Source organism: Mauremys reevesii, linkage group 8 (genome assembly GCF_016161935.1).
Source record: "Mauremys reevesii isolate NIE-2019 linkage group 8, ASM1616193v1, whole genome shotgun sequence".
In the NCBI taxonomy this organism is placed as follows: domain Eukaryota; kingdom Metazoa; phylum Chordata; order Testudines; family Geoemydidae; genus Mauremys; species Mauremys reevesii.
Genome location: NC_052630.1, coordinates 6,714,511 through 6,736,607, shown reverse-complemented (window position 1 = coordinate 6,736,607; position 22,097 = coordinate 6,714,511). Strand labels below are relative to the sequence as shown.

The following is a 22,097-nucleotide window of genomic DNA, read 5'->3' as shown; positions in this document are numbered from 1 at the left end:
TTCCCCATCTGTAAAATGGGGATAAGGACACTTACCTCCCTCACCGGGGATTGTGAGATGTAATGCTTTAATATGGAAAGTGCTTTGAAACTCCGGTATGGAGAGCTCTGTGTAAGCACTAAACATAAAGCAATATTATTGGACATTATTATTACCCAGACAAAGGAGGAGCTGCTGGCTGCCACCCTAGACACTTCTCAGTCCCTCTGCCCTCCCCTCAAAAGACAAGCTGCACTGCATTGACTAACCACACCAGGGAAAGGTGGGAGGGGAAGTTAGGCAAATGATCTAGCACTCCCCTTTTGATACTTGACACCCAGCCTGTATCTGGAATTCCAGCCACTATCCCAGTGTCCACACCCTGTGCTGGGCGTCCGGGGGCTGGAGGCTGAGGCTATGACAGAGGGGGGTGAGGGCAGGAGGCTGAGTGCTGGAGGCCTTACGCCTGTGTGATGAATCGGGCAATGGAGACATGTTCAGAAGCATTAGAGACCATGAAGCCTAGTAGAGTGAGGCTACGGGCATGGAGGAGGTGATTTGTTTCCAACCCGTGCATCCCCTTTTGAATACCCCATACTTCCTTCCTTTCCCTTCGTGCTCCAGCCTGATGTTCCCAGGTTTCTGGCCGAGCAGCATGGGATGTGAATTCTGGAGCCCACAGGCAACCTGTAATCAGGTAGACAATGCCTAGAAGTGGTGCAGAAGGAGGGACTGATACAGGCTTATATGGGTTGCAAGGGGATGGGGCTGATGCAGACCCATAGGAGACCAAAGGCATGTTAGCTGCTTCATGGCGTCACGGGGCACCTCTGCACAACAGCTGGGACGTACACGCGCTAGCTCTGATCGCCCTAAAATAGCAGCATGGCGGTAGAGTGCAGACAGCAGCTCAGCCTAGCCACCCGCGTACAGCCCAGCCACCCGCGTACAGCCCCGTCTGAGAGCCTAGGTACGTACTGAGGCAACCAGCCAGAGCTGCTGCCCATGTGGCTGTGGCCACAGCGCTGTATTTAGCATGTAGCTTGATCAGAGCTAGCCTGTGTCCCTCGACCCGAGCTGGGAATTGATCCTCCAGCTGCAGTGTACATGTCCCTTATGTGACGTGAGTGTGGTGGACTCAGTTCACTTCCTAGGGGACACATCCCCAAAGCCATCCCACCAGTAGCCCACCCTGGCCCCCATTTCAGCAGCCTCCGCCCAGGCTGAGCACTGATTTGAAATGGAGGTCGGTGTGTCCTCTCCCCCCTGGAGGTCAGCCCCTGCAAGGCAGGCCTGAGCAGAGTAGACGCATGCAGCAAGGTGCTATTGCTCACGCTGCTGCTCCCCTTGCCCCGTGGATGAAGAGAGGCCACCCCAGGGCCATCCATCTGTCCCCTTGCACTGCTCCCATTGGACAGGAAACCCAGAGAGGGGAATTAATGAAGGAGTGACAAGTGTGTCTGAGGAAAGGCCAAGGTCGCTCACGCAGTCCTCCTCATCCTTGCCATCCCAGAACATAACCACAAGCTGCATTATATTAATACTTTATTAATCAACTGACGGCATCCTAGAACAAAATGGAGGCGAATGAGTAAGAGACAGCGGGGGGTAGGTGGCTGGGCCCAGCTGGAGACAAAGGATGCTAGCAACACTGGCAATTCCAGACATGGCAAACAACAGCGACAGCATCACCACCACTAATGCTAAGGACCAATAGGAGACTTGGCTGCTGCAGTGAATCCTGGGGAATGCTGGGGGTAACTGTCATGAGGAACAAACAGGCCCATTTTGCTTTGAAACCCTGTATTTTGCTAAGTCCTCTCTAACTTCCTTGCAATTTCCCAACCAAGTGGCCTTTATGGGGCGGAAGAGGGGGAGAAAGGAGCAGTGCTTAGAGACAGCTGCCTCCCGCATCTCATCTTTGCAGCCTTCCAAATCCCCGCTTCAGTGACGGAGAGAACAGCCAGTCCAAAAAGGAGCCCGATGCTGCTGGGTCTCGGCGGGAACGTCAACGAGGAGAGGGAGACTTGGCCAAGGAGAGGCAGATGCCGTAATGCTGAGCTCTCCCTTCCCAGCACTCTAGTCCTCCTGTGCCAAAGCTGGTGCCTGCCGAGACGCTGCTCACTGACCGGCTTCCTCCGTGGGAACCTGGCTGTCACTCGGCTCCTAGGGCTTGATGTTTTAAATATACTTTGGCTTCTGCAGCTTTACAAGAGAGTGATCGCAGCATATCTGTGCAAACAGATCTCCTTGGCGTGTGGGCAGCTCCTCATGGCCACTATTGACAAAGCAGAAGTAGAGCGGCTGTGGGCTTAGCTAAATCTCACCCACGGACTTTCTTAGAGCTAGAGCCAGACAGGGGAGGAGGTGGAGTATGACAAGGAGGGCCTCACCTTTCAGCCAAAGCAGTCCAGGGGCCTATTTTTTCAGGCTGAGACCCCTCCTTTCTTCCCGTGGTTTTTGTGGGTTGTTTTGTTTCCGCTGAGCTGTCCTCCAGCAGTTTGCACTGGCCTGTCCCATCGCACCTGGAAGCAGAGCACCGAGCAAGGAAACTGAGCCAGCGTGTCTCAGTACAGGGATGGAACCCCAGTGCATCTCTGGGAGTGACAGAGGATTTGCTGAGAAGGCAGGACAAAGTGGTCACTGGCTCGAAATGGAGAAACACTTAGAAAATACGATGTAGCTTGCACCAGCTGCTGTCACCGGGAGCCAATATTCCCATTCCCAGAACCAGTTGCCCCTTTCTCTCATGCCCCTCAGATTTGGGCTCTTGGAATTAAGCATGCTCAGAGATGGCACATGCAATCATTGTGAAGTCACCACTAGAGCTAACCAACCATTACCAAAAATGTTACAAGGCTTTAAAAAGCTTTCCAATAAAGTTTCATTCATTTCATTGGGTTTTGAAATGAACTCACTTTTTGCCTTTCAAATTTTTCCATGGACGTTTTGGTTCGACTTTTTTGTTCTTTCCAAAAAATGAAAATTGCCTAAAATGAGTTTTCTGTTTCAGAATCATTTTCAAAAGCTTTGCATTAGACCGACCACTCCAATTGGCAATGGAAAAGAAAGGAAAAACATTTGAAACAAAACAAAGAAAATCATCCAAACATGGAAAAATTGGAAAAAAAATCAAGTTTTCATGGAAATTTCCATTTTTGAAAAAATGACAAAATTTGGTTAAAAAATTTCAGAGAAAATTTTATGACCAACTCTTGTCACACCACAGACCCCCAGTCGCTAATTTGGTTATAACAGTTGCCCATGTCCAGCTTCCCATTGAAGCTGTTTTCTCAAATGATCTACAATTATTTGTCTTCGCATCGCATCCCCCTTTGCTTTGATTCTGCGTCTGATCTTTATATTAGCTCTTTTTCACCTTTTCTCTTGCTCTCTCTGGATTCTTCCCATAGGCCCTGATTCAGCAAAGTGTTTAAAATATATTTAACTTTAAGCATGTACTTAAATCCGTCCTTATTCAGCAAAGCATTTACTTATGTGATTATGTGTTTGCCTGAATACAGACACACTTAAGCGCATGCTTAAAGTTAAGCACCTGCTGAAGTGCTCTGCTAAATGGGGGCCATAAGTGAAATCTCTCTTACTTATTCATTAAATGAAGCAAGATGCATAAGGGGATGGAATGCTCTACTCTGTTGCTGTGATGATCGTTATAAGTGGCTTGTTAGAAAACATAGTCTCTCCCCGGGGTCATCAGAGCTGGTAGGCGATTTTAGGTCTGTTATGGTAAGTGGCTCTATGTGGCTGCTTTGTAACTGGTCGTAACCCTGCCAATGTACCAGGGAGAGGGGACAAAGCTAGAACTATTGATTTGCACCTCGCTCTACCCTGGGTGGAGTGGGGGCAGAGCTGAATAAACTGAACTCCAATCTCAGCCACCACTGCTGGCTTTGGTTTTGGAAAACCAGTTCTGATGCCAGTTTCGCCCACCACCATTTGACACAGAGACGACCCAAAACTGGAACCCGTTCCCAGGGTCAGAATTCTTCCCTCCCAAATGGAGCAGAGCGCAGCTCAACAGGACCCAGATCTCAACCAAGGGATGAGGAGAGAGAAACGACCACCTCTATCTGTGGGTTTGATAGGAGACTCTGCACTGTGCTCTAAGCCTGCAAACTGTTCCACCTGGCCAGGCCCTGGAGCCCACGCTGAGCCCTACTGAACTCCGGGAGGGTGTTCACACGGAACAACTTGCAGGATCAGGGCCATAGTGCAGTGATGGTTACCGTATAGACAGGAGGATCGATTCATGCCCTGCTTGTGGGTAATGCGAAAGCTCCCATTTTTGCCCATCTCTAGGGTAACATGGCCTCCCATTTCTCTTTCTCTTGCTGTTGAGGTTTTTCCCCCCCTTTTTCTATATAAAATCACAATCCTCCAAATAATCTAAATAATAATAAAAAAAATACAAATGTCATTGTATTCCTCTCCCCTCCCCAGCCTTGTCTCTGTCTCTTTCCTCACACATACATACGGAGACAACGGGAAAGCACTCTGGAAGGTAGTCAGTGAAAATGCTGCCAGTTGTCACATCCTTCAGTGACAGATTTAAAATGAATGTTATTTTGCAAAAAAAAAAAAAAAGGCCCACACTGCTCATCCAAAAGCTGACAAGTCCTAACAGGCCTCATTTTCCAGAGACAAAAATAACTATTTTCAAAATTCACAGCAGGGCCGTCGCCTACACACGCTGCACCAAGAGAAACCTGTGGGGAGAAATGTAAAATGCATTGTGTAAATGTAAATGCGCCACATGTTAAAAATGCTTTTAAAGCCATTTACCCTCTTTCTTCCTGGCCAGCCCCCCTCCGTGGCACACACGGGCACACACTCTCTCACACACACGCCACAGAAAGGTCAGCAGTAAAAGGAAGCAGAAGTGGAGGACCAGCGATTTGCACCCTGTCGCGCTCAGAGAGGACTGGCCTCGGATGATCTCCTCAGTTAAATTCCCAAGGAAGGAGGGTGGTATGGTGTCCCCTCCTTGCTGGCAGGACTGAGCAATCATGGAGACTCACTCGGCAGCCAGGGAAGCAGTGGGTGCCTGTTTGTTGCAAACACATCATCGGAGTGTGTTGAGTAAGGAACTGCTCCGGGAACAAACAAAAGAGACGCCGGCGGTTTGCAGCCCAGCAAGGTGTTACTACACGCTGATCCCTCCTTACATCCCCGGCGCCAAGCTGCACTGCGTTTGCCACCAGCTCCTTGTGGATCCCCTGGGAATCCATGCACACCCTGGAAAACAGACCGCGCAGAGCAAGTGTCCGAGAGACCTGGTCCTCTGTTCCAGAGCTGGCATCAACATGGTAGCAAGGCCATGAGGCAAGCTGCTCTGCTGTGTCGCTGTCCCTGCAAAGGTGGGGCAGGGGGTGACTATCTCGCAGAGGACACCCCTGGAAGCTGAGAATCAGGGAGCTGCCTTCTTTCAAACCCATTGTGGTTGGGGGGGGGCGTGTAAGTGAGTCCACACATACATGTCCACGTGTGTGGTACATGCATGAGTCTGTACAATAGATGAGTGTAAACTGGGGTTGCTTTATATTGAAACAGCTAACGCCCCACAAGTTCTCAGTGCAAACGTGTCTCCAATACACCTCAGGGCTACTCTGATCCAGGCCTATATACAGTCTGTTTGCCTTTGTGTCCATTAGGGATAGTATTCTCTTGCTGTCCCAGACTCTGCCTAGTCTCTGAGCCAGGGACCTTCAACATAAAAATAAGTCCCCTCGCCTTCTCCGCGCTACCACCTGCCGTAAAGTCTTCAGCAGGAAAAAGCTGTGGCCGGAGCTGAGTGAGGACGCACAGGCTGTTTTAGGGTGACCAGATGTCCCGATTTTATAGGGACAGTCCCGATTTTGGGATCTTTTTCTTATATAGGCTCCTATTACTCCCCACCCCCGTCCTGATTTTTCACACTTGCTGTCTGGTCACCCTAGGCTGTTTTCCCAGAGCAGGGGCGCATGATGTGGCACACTCACTAGGATTCCATAAGGTGACAGCACATTTTATAGAGATACAACCAGGGAAAACTGTCCTGAAGCAGCCTTCAGCAGGCCAGCCGTCCTCATATGAACCACATGAAGACATCCCCATGCAGCTTCAAGTACCCTGGGTTTGAGCTGCGTTTAAAGCTTTGCTCCTAGGATGGGGCGTTTGAACTGGTCCCTGGGTTGATCGCTTAAGACAAGTTTCATTCTTTTGCACTGGAACGGGCTGGACAGTTCGACAACCTGCGACCGATGTAACATCCACTCAACAGGATTGCAGGACCCCCGTCACTCTCCCTCGGCCACCCTAACCTGGACACCTGCTCCAGGCAGACCGGATGGCTATCCCTACCGGTTGCTCAATCTCGGGGAGACCGGAGGAAAAGACATCTGGAGGCTGTTGTGCGTGGCTGGCCCGGTGCATGTGTCCACTGGGACAAGGGAAAGTGAGAGGGCGCTGCTGTCTCTGTGGCCATCTGCCTCTCTCCCTCCCATTGTCCTGGCCATTTGGAACATCCACCTTGAGCAGCTGCATCTGGAGCTCTGCGGCAGCCCCATCAGATGCGGTTTGACATCAGCCTGGTGTTCAGCTTCCGGAAAAAGGAGCGCAGCTTGCAGATCTTACACTTCTTCTTCTTGTTTTTATTTCTCAGCAGCCCACCCCCTCCCTCCCAATCCTCCGCTTCCTCCTCACTGGCCCATGGCCCCCAGGCACCACCGTTGAAGTCCGGGTGGGCCCGGGGGTTCTCGGCCGGGTACCTAACCGGGATCGCAGTCCGGTTGTAATGGGCCAGCCTCTTCAAGAGAGCCCTGACCACGTCCGGGCGCTGGTCTGACAGGTCATCGCGCTCGTAGGGGTCGGCCGTGATGTTGAAGAGCCAGACGGATTTGCGCACGCTGTCCGTCAGCCGCTCCAGGTTCCACCAGCTCCCTGGGAAGTTGGTCAACATCTGAGGCGGGATCCAGTCGCTGTAGCCAGGGTCACCAGTCAGCAGCTTCCATTCCCTCACCCGTATGGAGGCCTGCACAGCTGTGTTCCATATGCCAAAGCCGCCCTCCAGGGAGCCGTGCTTGGCGTGGTTGTAGAGGGGGTCGATGTTGTGTAGGATTTCGGTGCGCGGGGACTCCTTGCCCTCACTGATGGCCGGCCACACGTTGTACCCATCCAGGCCCTCGGCTTCAGACACGTTGCCCCCTGCCAGGGTCACCAGCGTAGGGTACCAGTCTGTGATGTGGACCAGGGCCCAGCTGGTCCGGCGCTTGCGTTTGATCAGGGGGCTGTGGACAAAGCCAATGCCGCGGACCCCGCCTTCCCAGTAGGTCCCTTTGCGGCCTCGCAGAGGCCAGTTGCTTCCCCCGGAAAATGTCTGCCCGCCGTTGTCTGTGGAGAACACGATCACGCTGTTGTCATAGTAACCAAACTTCTTGAGTGCCCAGGTGATGTTCCTCACGGCCTCGTCCATACACGTCACCATCGCGGCGTATTTGCGCCGAGCCACGTTGCCCATGGAGCGGTAGCGGTAGATGTACTCTTTGGGGGACTGCAGGGGCGTGTGCACGGCTTGGAACGCCACATAGATAAAGATGGGCTCCTTGGGGTTATGGGTGGCCAGGATCTTGCTCACTCGCTGGGCATAGAGGAAGGTTGAGTACTTCCCACTCTGGTCCCACGCTACGTTCTCCCCTTCGTGCAGATCATAGCCACAGACGCCGGGTCCATCGCAGTTGTCGTAGGTGTAGTAATCCACATTGCCCGTCAGGGAGCCCAGAAAGGTGTCGAAGCCTCGGCGGGTGGGCAGGCATTCCTTTTTGTAGAAGCCAAGGTGCCACTTGCCCACCATGTGCGTCGAGTAGCCGGCTTCCTGCAGCTTTTGGGGCAGCGTGACCTGATCCAGGGGCAGGCAGTTGGGCTGCCGGGGCCGGATGATGGAGTGCTGAAGGCCCGTGTGGATCTGGTACCTGCAAGGGGAATGAAGAAAAACAAAAAGAGAAATTAGTTCTGATCTGGAAAAGCTCTGAGCCATTCCTCAGTGGAGCCTGCCCATGTGCCTGGGAAAGGAAACACCTTGCACTAGGTTTGACATGGTGGACCCCTATTTGACAGCTGTCCCAACCACACACTCCTGTCCAAGTTGCTCTATCCAAATCCATTGCATCCACTATCGTTTGGGAAGCAGGAAGACCCTTATGTACCCTACAGGAACAAACTATGGGCAAAATCAGTTCAGCAAATGCCTCTGAAGCCAGCAGTGCAGGATGGTCATTGGGCTGCTCTCCTGTAAAAAGCTAGATTGTGCAACCCTTATTTGTGTTGCATGAGTCATCCCATTGAGGACAGTGGGGCTACTCGAGTGAGCAAGGGCTCAACAAGATGAGTAAGGCTTGCACAATCTAGCAGTTTGCTGTGTGTCCATAGGGTGACTAAGTCTGTCCTGGGAATATTAGCTTCCTTCCTCCCATTCCCAAATTCAGGTGGTTTCTCTCTTCTAGTGGCACTCAGGTGGCATCTGTTCTATCCAGATCCCTAGCACCAAGGGACTGAGATGAGGCAGGCTTCATACAATGAACACTGATCTCCAAGCACTGTCATAGTTTTCCTATGGACATGCAGCATACCCTAGAGACACGCAGCCATTCGCCACCACCACAAGATGCATCTACAGTCACTACAGAGACTCAGCCTGCACCCTCTACAGGAGAAGACTATGGACTTAGAGGTGGTTGTACATACCTCCCTCACAGTGGCATTGTGAGAATCCATCACTTAATGGTTCTAAAGCCAAGAAAGTAGGAAAAGCGCTAAAAACATGTCAAGTATTGTTATTACTACTATGAGAGGAAAGCCTCCTATAGCCCCATGGTCAAAGCAAACACCACATGGATGATGCCACCGTGTGACCCCATGAGTTGGTGTAAAGGGAAGAAAGGATCATATAATGCACAGCCACAAGGACAATCATGTTAACACCATGGCCATGCAGATACCAGCTCTTTCTTTCCCAGGTGTTTGCAAAGGTTGCAGCTGTCACCCTCCATTTTGGGGGTCTGATGGAGGAGCTGGACGTTCTCCCTTTTAAGGTGGTTATTAATTTGTGTTATGGCCATCAGTTTCCAAGGGCTCTGCAGACATGGCCATGCACTATTTGAGCCGCTTTACAGATGGGAAGCCTGCGGCACAGGCACAGGCTACGACTGTCAAAAACAGACAGTGATTTTGGTTGCCTACCTGAAGGCGCCTTTAAAACTTTTTGCCCAGCATTCATACAGCAAGTCAGGAATAGATCCCCAGGCTTCCTGACTCCCGCCTGATGCCTGGTCTCCTAGATCAATGGTTCTCAACCAGGGGTCCGGGGCCTCCTGGGGAGCTGCAAGCAGGTTTCAGGGGGGTCGCCAAGCAGGGCCGGCATTAGACTCGCTGAGGCTCAGGGCAGAAAGCTGAAGCCCAGGTTCCCTGAGCCCTGCCACCTGGGGCTGAAGCTGAAGCCTGGGCAAATTAGCTTTGCAGAGGCCTCTCTGGCATGGGGCCCCAGGAGATTGCCCTGCTTGCTACCCCCTAATGCTGACCCAGGCTTTTATATGCAGAAAACCAGTTGTTGTGGCACAGGTGGGCCGTGGCGTTTTTAGAGCATGTTGTGGGGTCGGGGGGACTCAGAAAGAAAAAGATTGAGAACCCCTGGCCTAGATCATGCTATAGCTCTTTAAGTACTTATCAGGACCCACATTCTCATAGTGTCTGAACACCTCAGGAGCTTTATAATTTATCCTCACACACCCCTGTGGTGCAGGGCAGGGCTTCTGTCCCCATTCTACAGGTGGGAAACGGAGACACAAAGACACTAAATGACTTGCCCAAGGTCACACAAGTCCATGGCGGAGCAGGGGCATGAATCTCTCTCTCCCAAGTTCTAGGCTAGCACCCTAACCACTGAACCACCAATTGGCCACATTTAGCCCTGGCATCAGGGGCGGCTCCAGGCACCAGCGCAGCAAGCGCGTGCCTGGGGCGGCAAGCCGGGGGTGGGTGGCCTGCTGGTTGCTGTGAGAGCGGCTCAGCTGCGGGCTGGTCACGGAGATTCGGCGGCATGTTTGCGGGAGGTCCGCCGGTCCCGCGGCTTCAGCGGTAATTCGGTGGCAGGGATGCTGAACGCGCGGCACCATCGGACCTCCCGCAGGCATGCCGACGAATCTCCGTGACCAGCGGACGGCCCGCAGGTGAGCTGCCAAAAGCCGCCTGACTGCCGTGCTTGGGGCGGCAAAAACCATAGAGCCGCCCCTGCCTGGCATAATATCATTTGACTTCAATGGGAGTTGTATCTGCTTACATAGGGCTCAGTTTGGTTCGAGATCCCTGCCCCATGGAGTCTACAGTGTAAAGTTTCAAGCAATTTATTACACAATACACCAAACAATTCTTTTCCAAGGGATTCTTCCTAAGAGAGCCTCAAGGTTTTACTACTTGGGTATTTTCCATAGGGCTATCCCATAAACACCTATTATTTCGCCTGCCCTCAGTAAGCTGGGGTTCACTGGTCAGAAGAGAAGGGAAGAAACTGTTAAGTTTCCCAGGACAGTGACAGGTGCAGTTGTTGTCTTACCTGCCCGTTATAAGTTGGCTCCTTGATGGGGTACAGATGGGCTGGATGTAATAATTCTCCAGTTTAACTCCTTCTGCTGCTAGCCTGTCTAGCATTGGTGTCTGTATGTCTGAGTCATGGTACCCAATATCATGGTACCCCTGGTCATCAGTCAGAATGAAGATGATGTGAGGTGGCTTGGAAAAGGCAGGAGGGAGTGATTTCTCCATTGGGTCCATGGAAACATCCGTTACCAAGCTGGGTTTCATCCAATCCCAGGACAAATAGCCAAAACTAAGCAGGCTGACTAGCGAGAAACCTGTGAGAGCATAGACAGCCATGCTGGACCAAGCATTCAGACTTCTAAGGGAGGTTATTATCCAAGCATCTTCCACTGAGAAAGAGGAATAGGAGATCTCTTCCTCCTCCTCCAAAATAAATCACAATCTACCCTCCCAACCTAGGGTTTGTTCTTTCAAATCCTTTGGCAAGTTTTATAGAAACAACTCTCTCTTAAAAAAAAAAAAAGCAATGAAATCCACCAGTGCTATAGAGCTGTTTTCAGTAAAAAAGAAAATAATCTTCAAGCTGAAACAGTCAAAGACACATGCACCATAAAGTTAATTTCCTCTGTGATGTTATTAAGTTTCCAAAAGTGCTGCAATGTCTCGATTTTAATACAACCACACAAACCCGGCTAGAGACCAAGCTGGATTCTTGTCCCGTTCAGCTGTTTGAACGCCAGGCTAGCCAAATGGCTCATTGAGCCCTGCCTCAGCAGAAGATGTTATTTTTATGTAAACTCCAGTGGAAGATAGAGCCAAAGTTCAAGCCCACAGCTGCTGAGTCCTCTTCCTCACCCCACGGTGATGAGCCAGGTTCTCCCTTCTTCACAGTTTGCACTGAAATGATTTCTTGGCAAGACCAGATCACCATTATTCTCCTTTCTTCCTTCCTTTGTTTTCTTTTGTTTTTCCTTTCCTCCCTTCTGCTTCTTCCAAATTAGCTCCCTCAAGAATCCCTGAAGTTTTTCAAAACTGGACAAAGAGCTCTGGAAGCTCCCTGCTTAGCTTTGCTCAGACTGCAAACCAAGTGATGAGAGCAGAGCCAGAGGGGAAAAGAGAGAAAGTTCCCTCCTGAACAGACTGGAGGAGAAGGCAGAAAGTTGTAACATCTGCCCAGGAGACAGGCTAAGCAGCCAGGTTTAAGGGGAGCCTGAGCGTCAGCCCCTCCCAGTTCTTTCACTGACTTCAGGGAAAAAAGCTGGGAAGCCCAGAGCCCTGCAGGGTCCTAACACTGGTTCTGTTCCCCTGCTTTACAGCTGCAGCGTGGCTGTCTCCTTCTCTGATGTGTGCAGGGAACTAATTCCAGGACCAGCACGCAGAGGTTTCTTGCCCACATTCCTGGAGGCATTTTCATTTTTCTGAACCTGAAGGTTTTAAACAGGATGCTTCACCCTCCAGATGCATCAAGGCTCCTGGTAGGCCTGTCTGGCATTCCTCACCACGACCCCCAGCCAGACAAATATGTTCTTCTAGAGTCACTGCAGGCCAAATTCCTGAGATTGCAGAAAAACCTTCCCCCACCACTTTCCCTTTCTCGCCCTTGCAGAGAAGTGTCCAGATGATATAAAGAGCTGGTGGCAGCGGTAGGCCTGGAATAGTGGTGGATAAACAGTGGAGCCCACCCTCAGTGCTACAGTAATACAAATAAATAAATAATAGTTGAAAGATCCCCTGTTAAGGGGAAATGACAATGATTAGTTATAGAATCTTGGATAATTAATAACACAGGACTATCTAATGGTACTCAGGACTCTTCAACTGTAGCTCTTAAAGCACTTTCCAAAGTTGAGTTAGCATTATTATTCCCATTTTACAAATGGGGAAACTGAGGCAGAGAGCAGTGAACTGTCTTGTCCAAGGTCGCATGGCAAGTGAGGGGTAGGATTTCTAATAGAATCGAGGTCTCTTCCAACATAGGTACTTAAATGGTCTGCATTATAGCAGTCCCCAAGAATTAGTTTGGTGTCCGAGGCACAGTACTATATAACCCTTCCTGTAGATGTCAATGTAGATATATAGGTGTTGCTCCCATGTAGGTGTAGATATATAGATGTGGCTCCCCTATAGATCTGAATATAGAATAGTTCAAAGCAGTTTTAGCAATACCCGTCATTGTTTCAATAGCTACTCAAGTGCCAATGGTGCTGGTGTATGTCAATGAAAAGGGCCATTTTCTTGCTACATCCTATCACCAAGTCCAGTGATGCCCAGTCGTGCTCACTTTACTCACATGAGTCTTCTCCTCTTGACTTTAATGAGCAGGATTTGGCTTGAAATGGGAAAACCTCACATTCAGAATATGTCGTTCTAATAAAAAACAGTTGCACGTATTTGCGATAGCCTAGTGAGAGCCCCAGGGCCCTGGAAAAGTCAAATGTTCATTCCAGGCACCTGGGTTGTCATTCACGCAGCAGAGAGGAGGCTGCACCGCAGATTTCTCAGGCTCTAAGGAGGTGGTAATTGTCTCAAATTCTCTGACACTGACAGCATCAATTATCTATATGTATGTACATGCACAATGATGAGATATTCTGATTTCACTTACTCCAGTTTATCCCAGCGACTTGAGTGGAATGACTCCTGATTTCACCTGGGGCAAGTTAGATCAGAATCAGGCCCCAGACATTTCCCTCTCCGCTTTCCCTATCTTTAACGGGGGATTTGGGAGTGTACTCTAATCTCCTTCGCACCTCACTAAAAGAAAAAATGTGACATGTGACAACGTGGGCTGGGCAGTGGGCTCATCTCCTGCTTGAGATCCCATTCACTAGTTTCATCCCCTAGACCTGTGGTTCTCAACTACGCGTACCCCTGGGGGTGCACAGAGGTCTTCCAGGGGGGGTACATCAACTCCTCTAGAGATTTACCTAGTTTTACAACAGGCTACAATAAAAGCACTAGTGAAATCAGTACACACTATAATTTCATATAGACAAACACTTAGATACTGCTCTTTATACTATCCACTGAAATGTCAGAACAATATGTATGTTCCAATTGATTTATTTTATAATTATACGGTAATGATGAGAAAGGCGGCCACTTTTCAGTAATCGTGGGCTGTGATACTTTTGTATTTTTAGGTCGGATTTTTGTAAGCAAGTCGTTTTTAAGCGAGGTGAAACTTGGGGGTACGCGAGACAAATCAGACAACGGAAAGAGGGACAGCTGTCTGCAAAGGCTGAGAGCCACTGGGCTCGGCTGACAAGCAAAATGGGGCAGCTGCACTTTCGAGGGAGCCGTCGGTCTTTAGGACCGCAGGGGCAGGAGCTTCAGTTCAGTTTCTTGGACAAGTCCCCCTGTGAGGCTCTTGTAGTTCTGTTGACTCAGTCAAACAGCTGGGTGAGTTTATTCAGCACTACTCCCCTCTCTTGCCGTCTCACTGTCTCCTCCAGTTGTGAGAAGCTGTGACTGGAACTGTGGCTCCCCTGACACCTTAAAGCTTGTCTAGTTCCCTCACAGTCCCCGAGCCGGAGTTTGTAACTCTTCCCCATGAAGATCCCAGGCGCAGCCCCAGAGAAGTGAGAAGAAAGATTCATCAGGCTACAAAATGCTTCTCTCTTAGAGGAGGTTGGGGACGTGGAAGAAAATGCAACGGTTCCTATCGGATGTGGGTGCTTTTGACAGTGCCGTTTCCAGGATGGGAGATGTCACCGATAGACTGAGAGTGGAAGAGGAAGAGGATGTGTCCCTGGGATTGTGATGGCAAAAAGAATTAGAGAACCACCGGTACCCCAGGGAGTTTTCCACCTGTCTTCCCAAGTACACAACATTTAAAGGAAGGGGTGGAAGTCAACTCAATCCCTGCCCTGGAACTCTGCACATTACCCAGGACACTATATGGTTATATCTACATATGTTGGTGCACATTAGCTGTTACCATCCATTTAGTAGAGACTAAGGTGATGGGTGCTATAGAAAAACCAAAAATAGATACAGAGATTAGATAAATGGATCTATCTTCTGGACAGCAGCCTTGTGTCTTTTCACATTGGCAAAGATTCATGCATACGTAGGGAAGCATGGTGGTGTGATGTAGTGGGTAGGAAAGAGGGAGGAAGCCAGGATTCTCGGGATCTGTTTCTTATTCTGCCACAAATTGTTGCTTAATCACAGGCATGTCACTTAACTTCTCTGTGCCTCCTTTGATCCATCCATAAAAACAGGGATTCCTTCCGAACCTCCCAGGAAGCACGTTAATGTTTGTAAAACACTCTGAGACCCTCAGGCCAGAGGCAGTGAGTCATTTCCAAGTCTAATCCCAGCACTTTCTAAATAATAACTAGTAGTTGGTTTTGGTAAATGTCTCCTAGAAACATGAACATACTGGGCTTTCTCCTTCTGATTTTGTCTTTTACCATTTAAAAACAATGCTTTTTATTCCCTTTGTTTATAACAGAACTTGACATTAACAGGAGATTCTTAATGTTCTTCGTTGTCTGTGCCCTGGTACCACTGATCACATCAAAATTGCTCTGGGAATGGTATTTTTTAAGTTACCTGCTGCTGCACAGACACCACGTATTTTTATAGGTCCTACACAAATCGTGTCTATTTTTTCTTCTTGCTTATTTTCTTTGTTGAAGAGGGACAGTTTGGGTTTTAGAAGGCTGTCATATTTAGAATTCATAAGACACGGGTTGTAAACAATGATTGGAACAATTTTAAGATACGGCACATTTTGTGACTAAACTACTTATCAGCATCCCCCTAAACCAGATTATCATCCTCAACCGGAGAGCAAAAATACCAGCAGGCAGCAGACTTGGCAAAGTTTGATTTCTCTGTGCTGTCTGAGCAGCAGTGCCAGACCAAGTTGGAAGGGAAAGAGGGAGAGGGACCAGGAGGAGGAGCAGGGAGATTAGGCTGGAGCAGTCTGGAGGATGTCAGGACTGAGGCACATTGACAAGGCTTTGGGGGTAGGGAAGGGAAGTACTAGAATAGCAAGGTCAGGATTGAGGTGGGCTGGCAGAGTTGCAGGGGGGCCAGGTATGGAATAGAAGGGAGTGATGCAAGTCTGTGCATAACCACATCCTGCTGGATACCGAGGGTGTAAACAAGAAGAGTTGCACAACTGTAAGCAGTACAGAACGTGCCTTTAACCCCAGCACAGGCAAAATAATGAGATACCTCTGCTTCTGGGTGCCAGGTGAGCTCAATACACATGGTATCAGAGAGGGAAAGCAGTGATGTGCTGGGGGGGGGCTGGTTTAGATGGGACTCAAATAGGACTTAGAGAGATCCAGGGACATGTAGATTTTCCGAGAGCCAAGACTCCTCCATGCAGTGTCAGGTTTAGCACAGAAAGCATGGAGCTGTACATCCAAGTCCTGGCTGCCTGGAGATCAAGGACCCAAGAGAACTTCGATTTACCAATCTATCTGGGAGGGGGCCCCCCCACCACTAGAAAAGATTGGGTCCAGGAAAGGCAGGAGGGTATGTGGGTGGGGGTATGGGCTGGCTCTGACTACCCTCTGTTGCCCCTTGTGCTTTAATTTAGCATGCTACCATAGTAGACAGCCACCACGTGAAGTTGTAGCTGCAGAGCTTTCAAGCCCCTTCTCAAGCCTTTCAAGCCCCTTCTCTGAGGGGAGCAAAGACTATTGCCATGGCTGTGGGCCATAACAGCTGTGCTAGGCCTGAGCCGACCTCTGGGACAAATCCCCAGGGCCCCTAATTGTCCAGAGCTGCCGTGCGTACAATTAGAGGAGCTTTCTCAGTAATGCACGTGGACTCCTCCAGACACTCACCAATTTTAGGCTTAGACATAATGACTGTAGAGGTCAAGGTTTGAGGTGTTTCTCCAGACACACTGGGCCTACATCACTTCCACAGGAAGCAATGGAGTGTGGGGAACACCGAGGGTCCTAGCCATTCAGGTCAGAATTCATTATCTTTCTGACAATCAGTAAAACGGCCTGGACTCCTTCGGCTGGTTTGTGGGACGTTTCGGCTCTGACCTCATGTTGCATCTCTGGCAGTTGTTGCTAGGTAACAAGTGACCTGTCGTCCATCTGTGCTCAGCCAGTGAGGCTGTGTTGTGATGATGTCATGCTTGTTATGACTGATGTAATAGAATCCAGCCTTCTGACTGGTCAGCAGCTATGAAGGAACAGCCCCGGCCGGATCTAATTTCCAGTGTGGGTTTCATCCCAGATAAATATCAATACACCAGCAGTGAGTCAGTTTTGAAGGTTCTAGACATCAACGGACGCGCAGGGTAGACGTGTCCATCTGGAGAGGGAAGTGCGTGAAATGGGGTCTCCCCTGAGCAAGAGTAAGAAGGCGAGAAAATGGGAGGTAAGAGGAAGAATCGATACGCTGAACTTAGTAACAAGTGGAGAAACCAGTGCAAAAAGAGGACCCCCCCTGGCCTATTTGAAAGAGTGCAGGAGGGAGCCAAGGGCGGATGAAGAGAAGGTAGGAGTTGGTGGGGGAAGCAGGTTGAAGCAGCAAAATATGGGGGGAAAGGAGGAATAATGAATGACAGTTATAAGAAGGGGCTTGATGCTGAGCGGTGCCAGCTCATGCTTGGCGTAGCCAGGGGGAAAAATGGCTCTAGGCCTTACTTCTATCTCCCTCAATCCTGCTGCACACCTCCAGTGGGAGGCGGGGGTGGGGGGAGCTGGGATCCAGGTTGCCGTAAGGACAGTGTGGCTCGCTGGGGGATCCTTCTGCTCTCCCCACAATCTGGGTGGGGCATTTTAGCTCAGTTATCCCATGTCTTCTTTCTGCTTTCTCTCTCTGAAACAGCCAGGGTCACTGTCTTGGACTCTGTGGCCCATTCACTCTCCCTGATTCCCATTCAGCGGGAGAGGAAGCTGGCCTTATCTCCAGGGCACTGGGCAGGCTTTGCCATCCCTCGCATTACGCGAGTGTACAGCTGTCCCAAGTGGCAGTAGAGCAGGGCAAAGTCCTTGGAGCGAGGTAGGGATTGGAGCTACGCAGCAGCCCTGGGAGCAGTTGTTAGATGTAGCTGTTGTGGGTTCTGCACACAGCTGTTGCTAAGGCCAGGATCTGGCTCACTGGTGCAGTGGCAGGTGGCCATGCAGCCGCAGAGGAGATGCGGGCCTTGGGTAATTGCAACACTCATCCCCTGAGCTGGTGAAGTAACAAATGAAATGTTGGCATTTCGGGATCAGGCGAGTTTCTGCCAGCTGTGAGTGCCACTCAGTGGACAATTTATTCCTCATAGAGTTTAGAGGTTAAAAAAAAAACCACTTTGTTTTTGGCTTTCTACTGCATCCTGCCTGCAAATGCGAGAATGTTGTGTGTCGGTATGTTTTGTAGTGCTTTGTCCAATTTAATTTTAAGCATCTCAAGAGAGGGGAATTTCACAGCTTCCCTGGAGAGACCAGGGACTGCACTCTTACAAAGTTCCCCCTGATCTTTAGTGATCCTTTCTTTAATTTCTTCTCATTACTTCTATTTGTGCCTTCCAATACCACTCCAAAAACACCTTCTTATTTCCCCAGTGCCATCATTTGTGGGCACTTTTTCTTATGGTCTCCATTAGGGCCTGATCTGAATAGAATAGAAAGACTCTTATGGACTTCAGTGAGCTTTGGATTAAGGCTTTAGAGATTGCTTAGCCAATTAAGATGTCCGTATTTAGGATGAGCTCCTGCAATCTTTACTCATTCCAAGCTCCCACTAAAGTTAATCACAGGACAGAGTGATGATAGACCCTGACTCTGCGGCACTAGTGAGACTGTGGGTGGAATAATGTGTTCAGTATTGGAGACCTCAATACCAGGAAGACTGAGACAAACTGGAGGGAATTCAAAGGTTATCAAAGGTCCTTAGAGGCTGGCAGGAATGAGGAGAGGCTAAACAAACTACTGGTCAATCCTGCAGTCCTTAGGCAAAACTGTATTGGCTTTTTCCTTGACTTTGTCCAACATGTGTTCCTACTGCTTCTGGTTATACCTCCCATCACTATCCACAGCAGTCCTCTGTCTCCTTGACATTTATACCTGCCATCACTTGTGCCCAGTGCAGCTGATTAGCCCCTGCATTATGCCAGTTTTACAGGTGTAATGTTATTAAAATCCCCAACTGAGACCGGGAACCTTAGGAGCACATCTGGACTTTCCTTTAAGTCAGGGTCAAGTTCTTTAAGTGGAGGGCAGGCAAATCCTACACTGGGAGAAGCCGGGAGGGTGGGGTGAGGTGTGGGGGGTGAGGATCCACGTTTCAGACAAAGCCAAGTGACATTTTTTAGCCTAGTGAGCTAGACAGAAGCCACGTGCTTGGTGCCCTCCTGCTGCTGTATTAATTGTGCCGAGATGAATCTTGACCTAGCTCTAGGTGCGGTCTCTCCGCAGGGCCGCACTTGGCACACTGCCTCCCATTTGCTCAGCTGTTTCTCTAACCAAGTATTTGAAAATTCGCTTTCTTTTTTTTTTTTTTTAAATTGTTACGTGGCCTGGGGCAAGAATGAAAATAATCAAGGTTCTTCCTGCACTGGCTGCCACCACCCCCTGGCCCCAATCTCTGCACACTAGTGTTTTGACTGATAAAACCTCCAAGACACATGGGTTACACACACAGGCTTTGCATATGTTTTGCAGCGAGGCTTTGCCATACGGGCCACACAGTGGAGTTTAAAACCAAGAATCAACCCCCGCTTTTTTTTTTTCAAACCCTTCTTGGGGACCTAGCCCCTTAGCATTTCAATCCTGCCTTTCTCTCGGCACTCAATGGGGCATTATTAACAGCAGGATTATTGAAAGCAGAACTCCTGGGCTTTTCAATGGGAGCTCTGTGCAGGGCAAAATATTGCACAATCTGTTTGCATGGGCTGCTGGTTCCCTTTCCTCCTCCTCCACCCCCGTGCCCTCCCCCCCCAATCTCCCATCCCCCAACTGAAAATATGAAAGGAGTTTAATAAGTCCCATTTCTCCTTCTTCATAGCAAGACTTTTGACCTAATAGGGCATCGGGGTTTAGACCAGGCCTGAAATGTAGAGTGTTTTGCTCTCCTTGCCTTAGATGTTTAAGGGCTTCCGTTCTCCCTAGCCACTGTTTGATTTTTCTTTTTCTTTATTGGGCTTTTGATGAAAGAGCCTAGTCTGGAAAAGAAAAAAAACAGTACAGAGAGTGGTGGGAGCTTGTCAACTGGAGCAAAACCCAAGCAGAGACTCAGAGCAACATGGTAATGAAGTTTGCTTCAGTTTGTCACAGTAATTGCAAGTCAAAAGTCATCTCCAGCTGGCCAACCATCCCCCCAAAACACATTCAGTTGACACCCGGCATCTGCTCAGTTGAATCGTCTTATTTGCTTTGTGCACATTTTCAGTATAAAGTCCCATAATCCAGGGTAGCAGTGGCTATGCAGGGCCCCCAATATCACAATTGGTCCCAAGATTATTACAAAGATTTCTATTTGACTCTCTCTAAAAGAGTACTGAATTCTTAGAAATTCTTAGAAGTTCAGTGTGGAACTTTCCCTGTGAAGGCCTGTGCTTGCTGCTGTAGATAATGGCATCTCAGCATTTCCATGATATCAGCCCTGATTTACAGGGTTTAGAACTTGGCTGAAAAAACTCCCTCCAGGAGGAAACTTGGCAACAAGCTCTTACTCAAAGAGAGAAATTTCTTGTTAGCAATTTTGCGATTTAAAAAAAAAAAGCTTTGACTTTTAAAAATGATGTAAATAATGGGCCAAATCTCAAGTTGTCCTAGAATGGACAAGGTGTTCGTTTTAAGTAATCGTCACTCCGAACGTAGCCCCTTTCCTGCTTAGCCCATCCTTTGTGAACCAACTCCAGTTTCTCCAAATGGAGTCATTATTTGTAAGTATTTGTCTAACAGTGTTTGGTTAGGATCTATTACCCACCGAACTCAGCAGGAGTCACTCCTTTGACTTCAGTGAGCTTTGGAGCAGACCCTTAATGAATCAGGGCTTGTCCACCCAAGAAGTTACTGTGCTTAGTGTGCTCTGTAGATTGACACCCTGGCTTAATACCCAGTAACTCACCTTGTAGACGAGCCCTTGGTCTTAGCTTATAGGTTGTTTGTGACCTGTTCATGTTGATTATTCCTTATTTATCTTGCAATTGGTCACCTAAGTCACATGGTATTGTCTCTGTTCCCTCACTGGACAACTGCTAGATGACAAAAAAAATCACCATTTACCTCCCGTTAATATCCAGCGGTGCCCTCTAGACCATGTGATTTTCTACTCCAAGTAAAAGCAAGGGAGGGAAGTGTGGTGGTTTCTCAGGTACCTGAAGATGGTAGCTGTGGGTAAATGCTTACTTTTTAATGGCAACCACCATAAAATGGTTGATCAAAAGTCTGACAAAATTATATGGCTCAGGACTAATTTGTATGTTTGTGGAAAAGTAAGAGGTTTCCAGGCCACAGTGACTCATTCTCATTGAGCTGGGGCCAGAGGAGAATAATGAGCAAGTTCGCATGATCTTCCTCTTTTGCAATCATGATCATTGCTACAGCAACACCCTGTGATGTCAGACACTGAGGCAATAGGAGGTGATGCATTTTCTACTCAGAGTGGAGTCACAGCACAGTCTGTGTCCCCGCTGCATGGCTTCAATCTGCCCTATATGAGAAATCAACTCTGTCGAGCATTCCAGCCATTAGATGACTTTCTGGAACTCACTGGGCCTTTTTGAAGCCCTGTGCCACATGCATCTCATTTGTGTAGTTGAAAATCATCATCATCATCATAAAAATGCACTTAAAAGCTGTAGAGCAATATTATAGCACTTTGCTAATGTAAACCACAGCGCCTGCTAACACATGTTGGACTTGGCTTGGACACGCTCGGAATCAAAGCACCGCAGTTCTCCTTTCCCCGCCATTAAAAAAATAAAAAATAAAATACCTAAATCAAAGATATTTCCTTTCCTACGCTGAGGAATTTTTCTTCCATGTTTGGTCACTGATGATACGTCTCAATTACTCGTCAAATTGCTTTCATTATATGACTTATAAATATTCCTTCACTGGTTTGTTTTCTCTCTTCCTTTCACTTTGATAGATTTCATTCCATCAGCTACAGTTCCTCTATTTAATATTTCGGTCCACCCGATCCCTTGGTAAACTACAGCTCAGCTTCTCTCCCTAATGACCAGCATATTTTCGTTGAAGAGCTGACAAGCTGGAGAAGAGCCTGTGGGTTTGGCTCTGCTCCTTTCTTCACATCTGATGCTTTCCACATGGCTTCGGCGCACTCCATTCTCACTCTAACTTGGACCCAAGTTTCCAGCATTGGACCTGAAATGCATCCAGGCTTGAGGCAGCATCCTGGGGGACTGCTGCTTCCCTGGAGAGACTGGAAGGCAGCAGGACAGCTTGTATTCTTGCTAAGGTTTCTAGCCATATGCGGTTTGATGGAAGTGGTTAGACAACAGTGCCCAGAAGGATCTTGTGGAGATGATTAGTTGGGGAAGACCTGAAGTCTAGCCATGCTGAAATGCTATGGACTGATAGGAGATACAGGGA

General features: G+C 48.9%; 1 protein-coding gene across 13 annotated transcripts; it reads right to left on the bottom strand.

Moving 5' to 3' along the window:
• Positions 1-1,545: 1,545 nt before the first annotated feature.
• Positions 1,546-21,041, bottom strand: ARSI (arylsulfatase family member I). Of its 13 annotated transcripts, none has more exons than XR_005583362.1 (4): positions 20,858-21,041; positions 20,608-20,734; positions 4,783-7,946; positions 1,546-2,504 (listed from the first exon to the last, which is right to left on the bottom strand). XR_005583362.1 is itself a non-coding variant. In XM_039483329.1 (3 exons), the coding sequence occupies exons 1-2, from the start codon at positions 10,900-10,902 to the stop codon at positions 6,545-6,547; spliced, it is 1,722 nt and encodes a 573-aa protein (XP_039339263.1). In that variant the 5' UTR covers positions 10,903-11,122; the 3' UTR covers positions 4,622-4,706; positions 6,508-6,544. The 13 variants fall into 13 exon arrangements, 2 of the variants coding, with proteins under 2 accessions (XP_039339263.1, XP_039339262.1); XR_005583359.1 differs by having other exon boundaries at positions 20,608-20,737; positions 20,889-21,041; XR_005583361.1 differs by having other exon boundaries at positions 20,889-21,041.
• Positions 21,042-22,097: the final 1,056 nt, after the last annotated feature.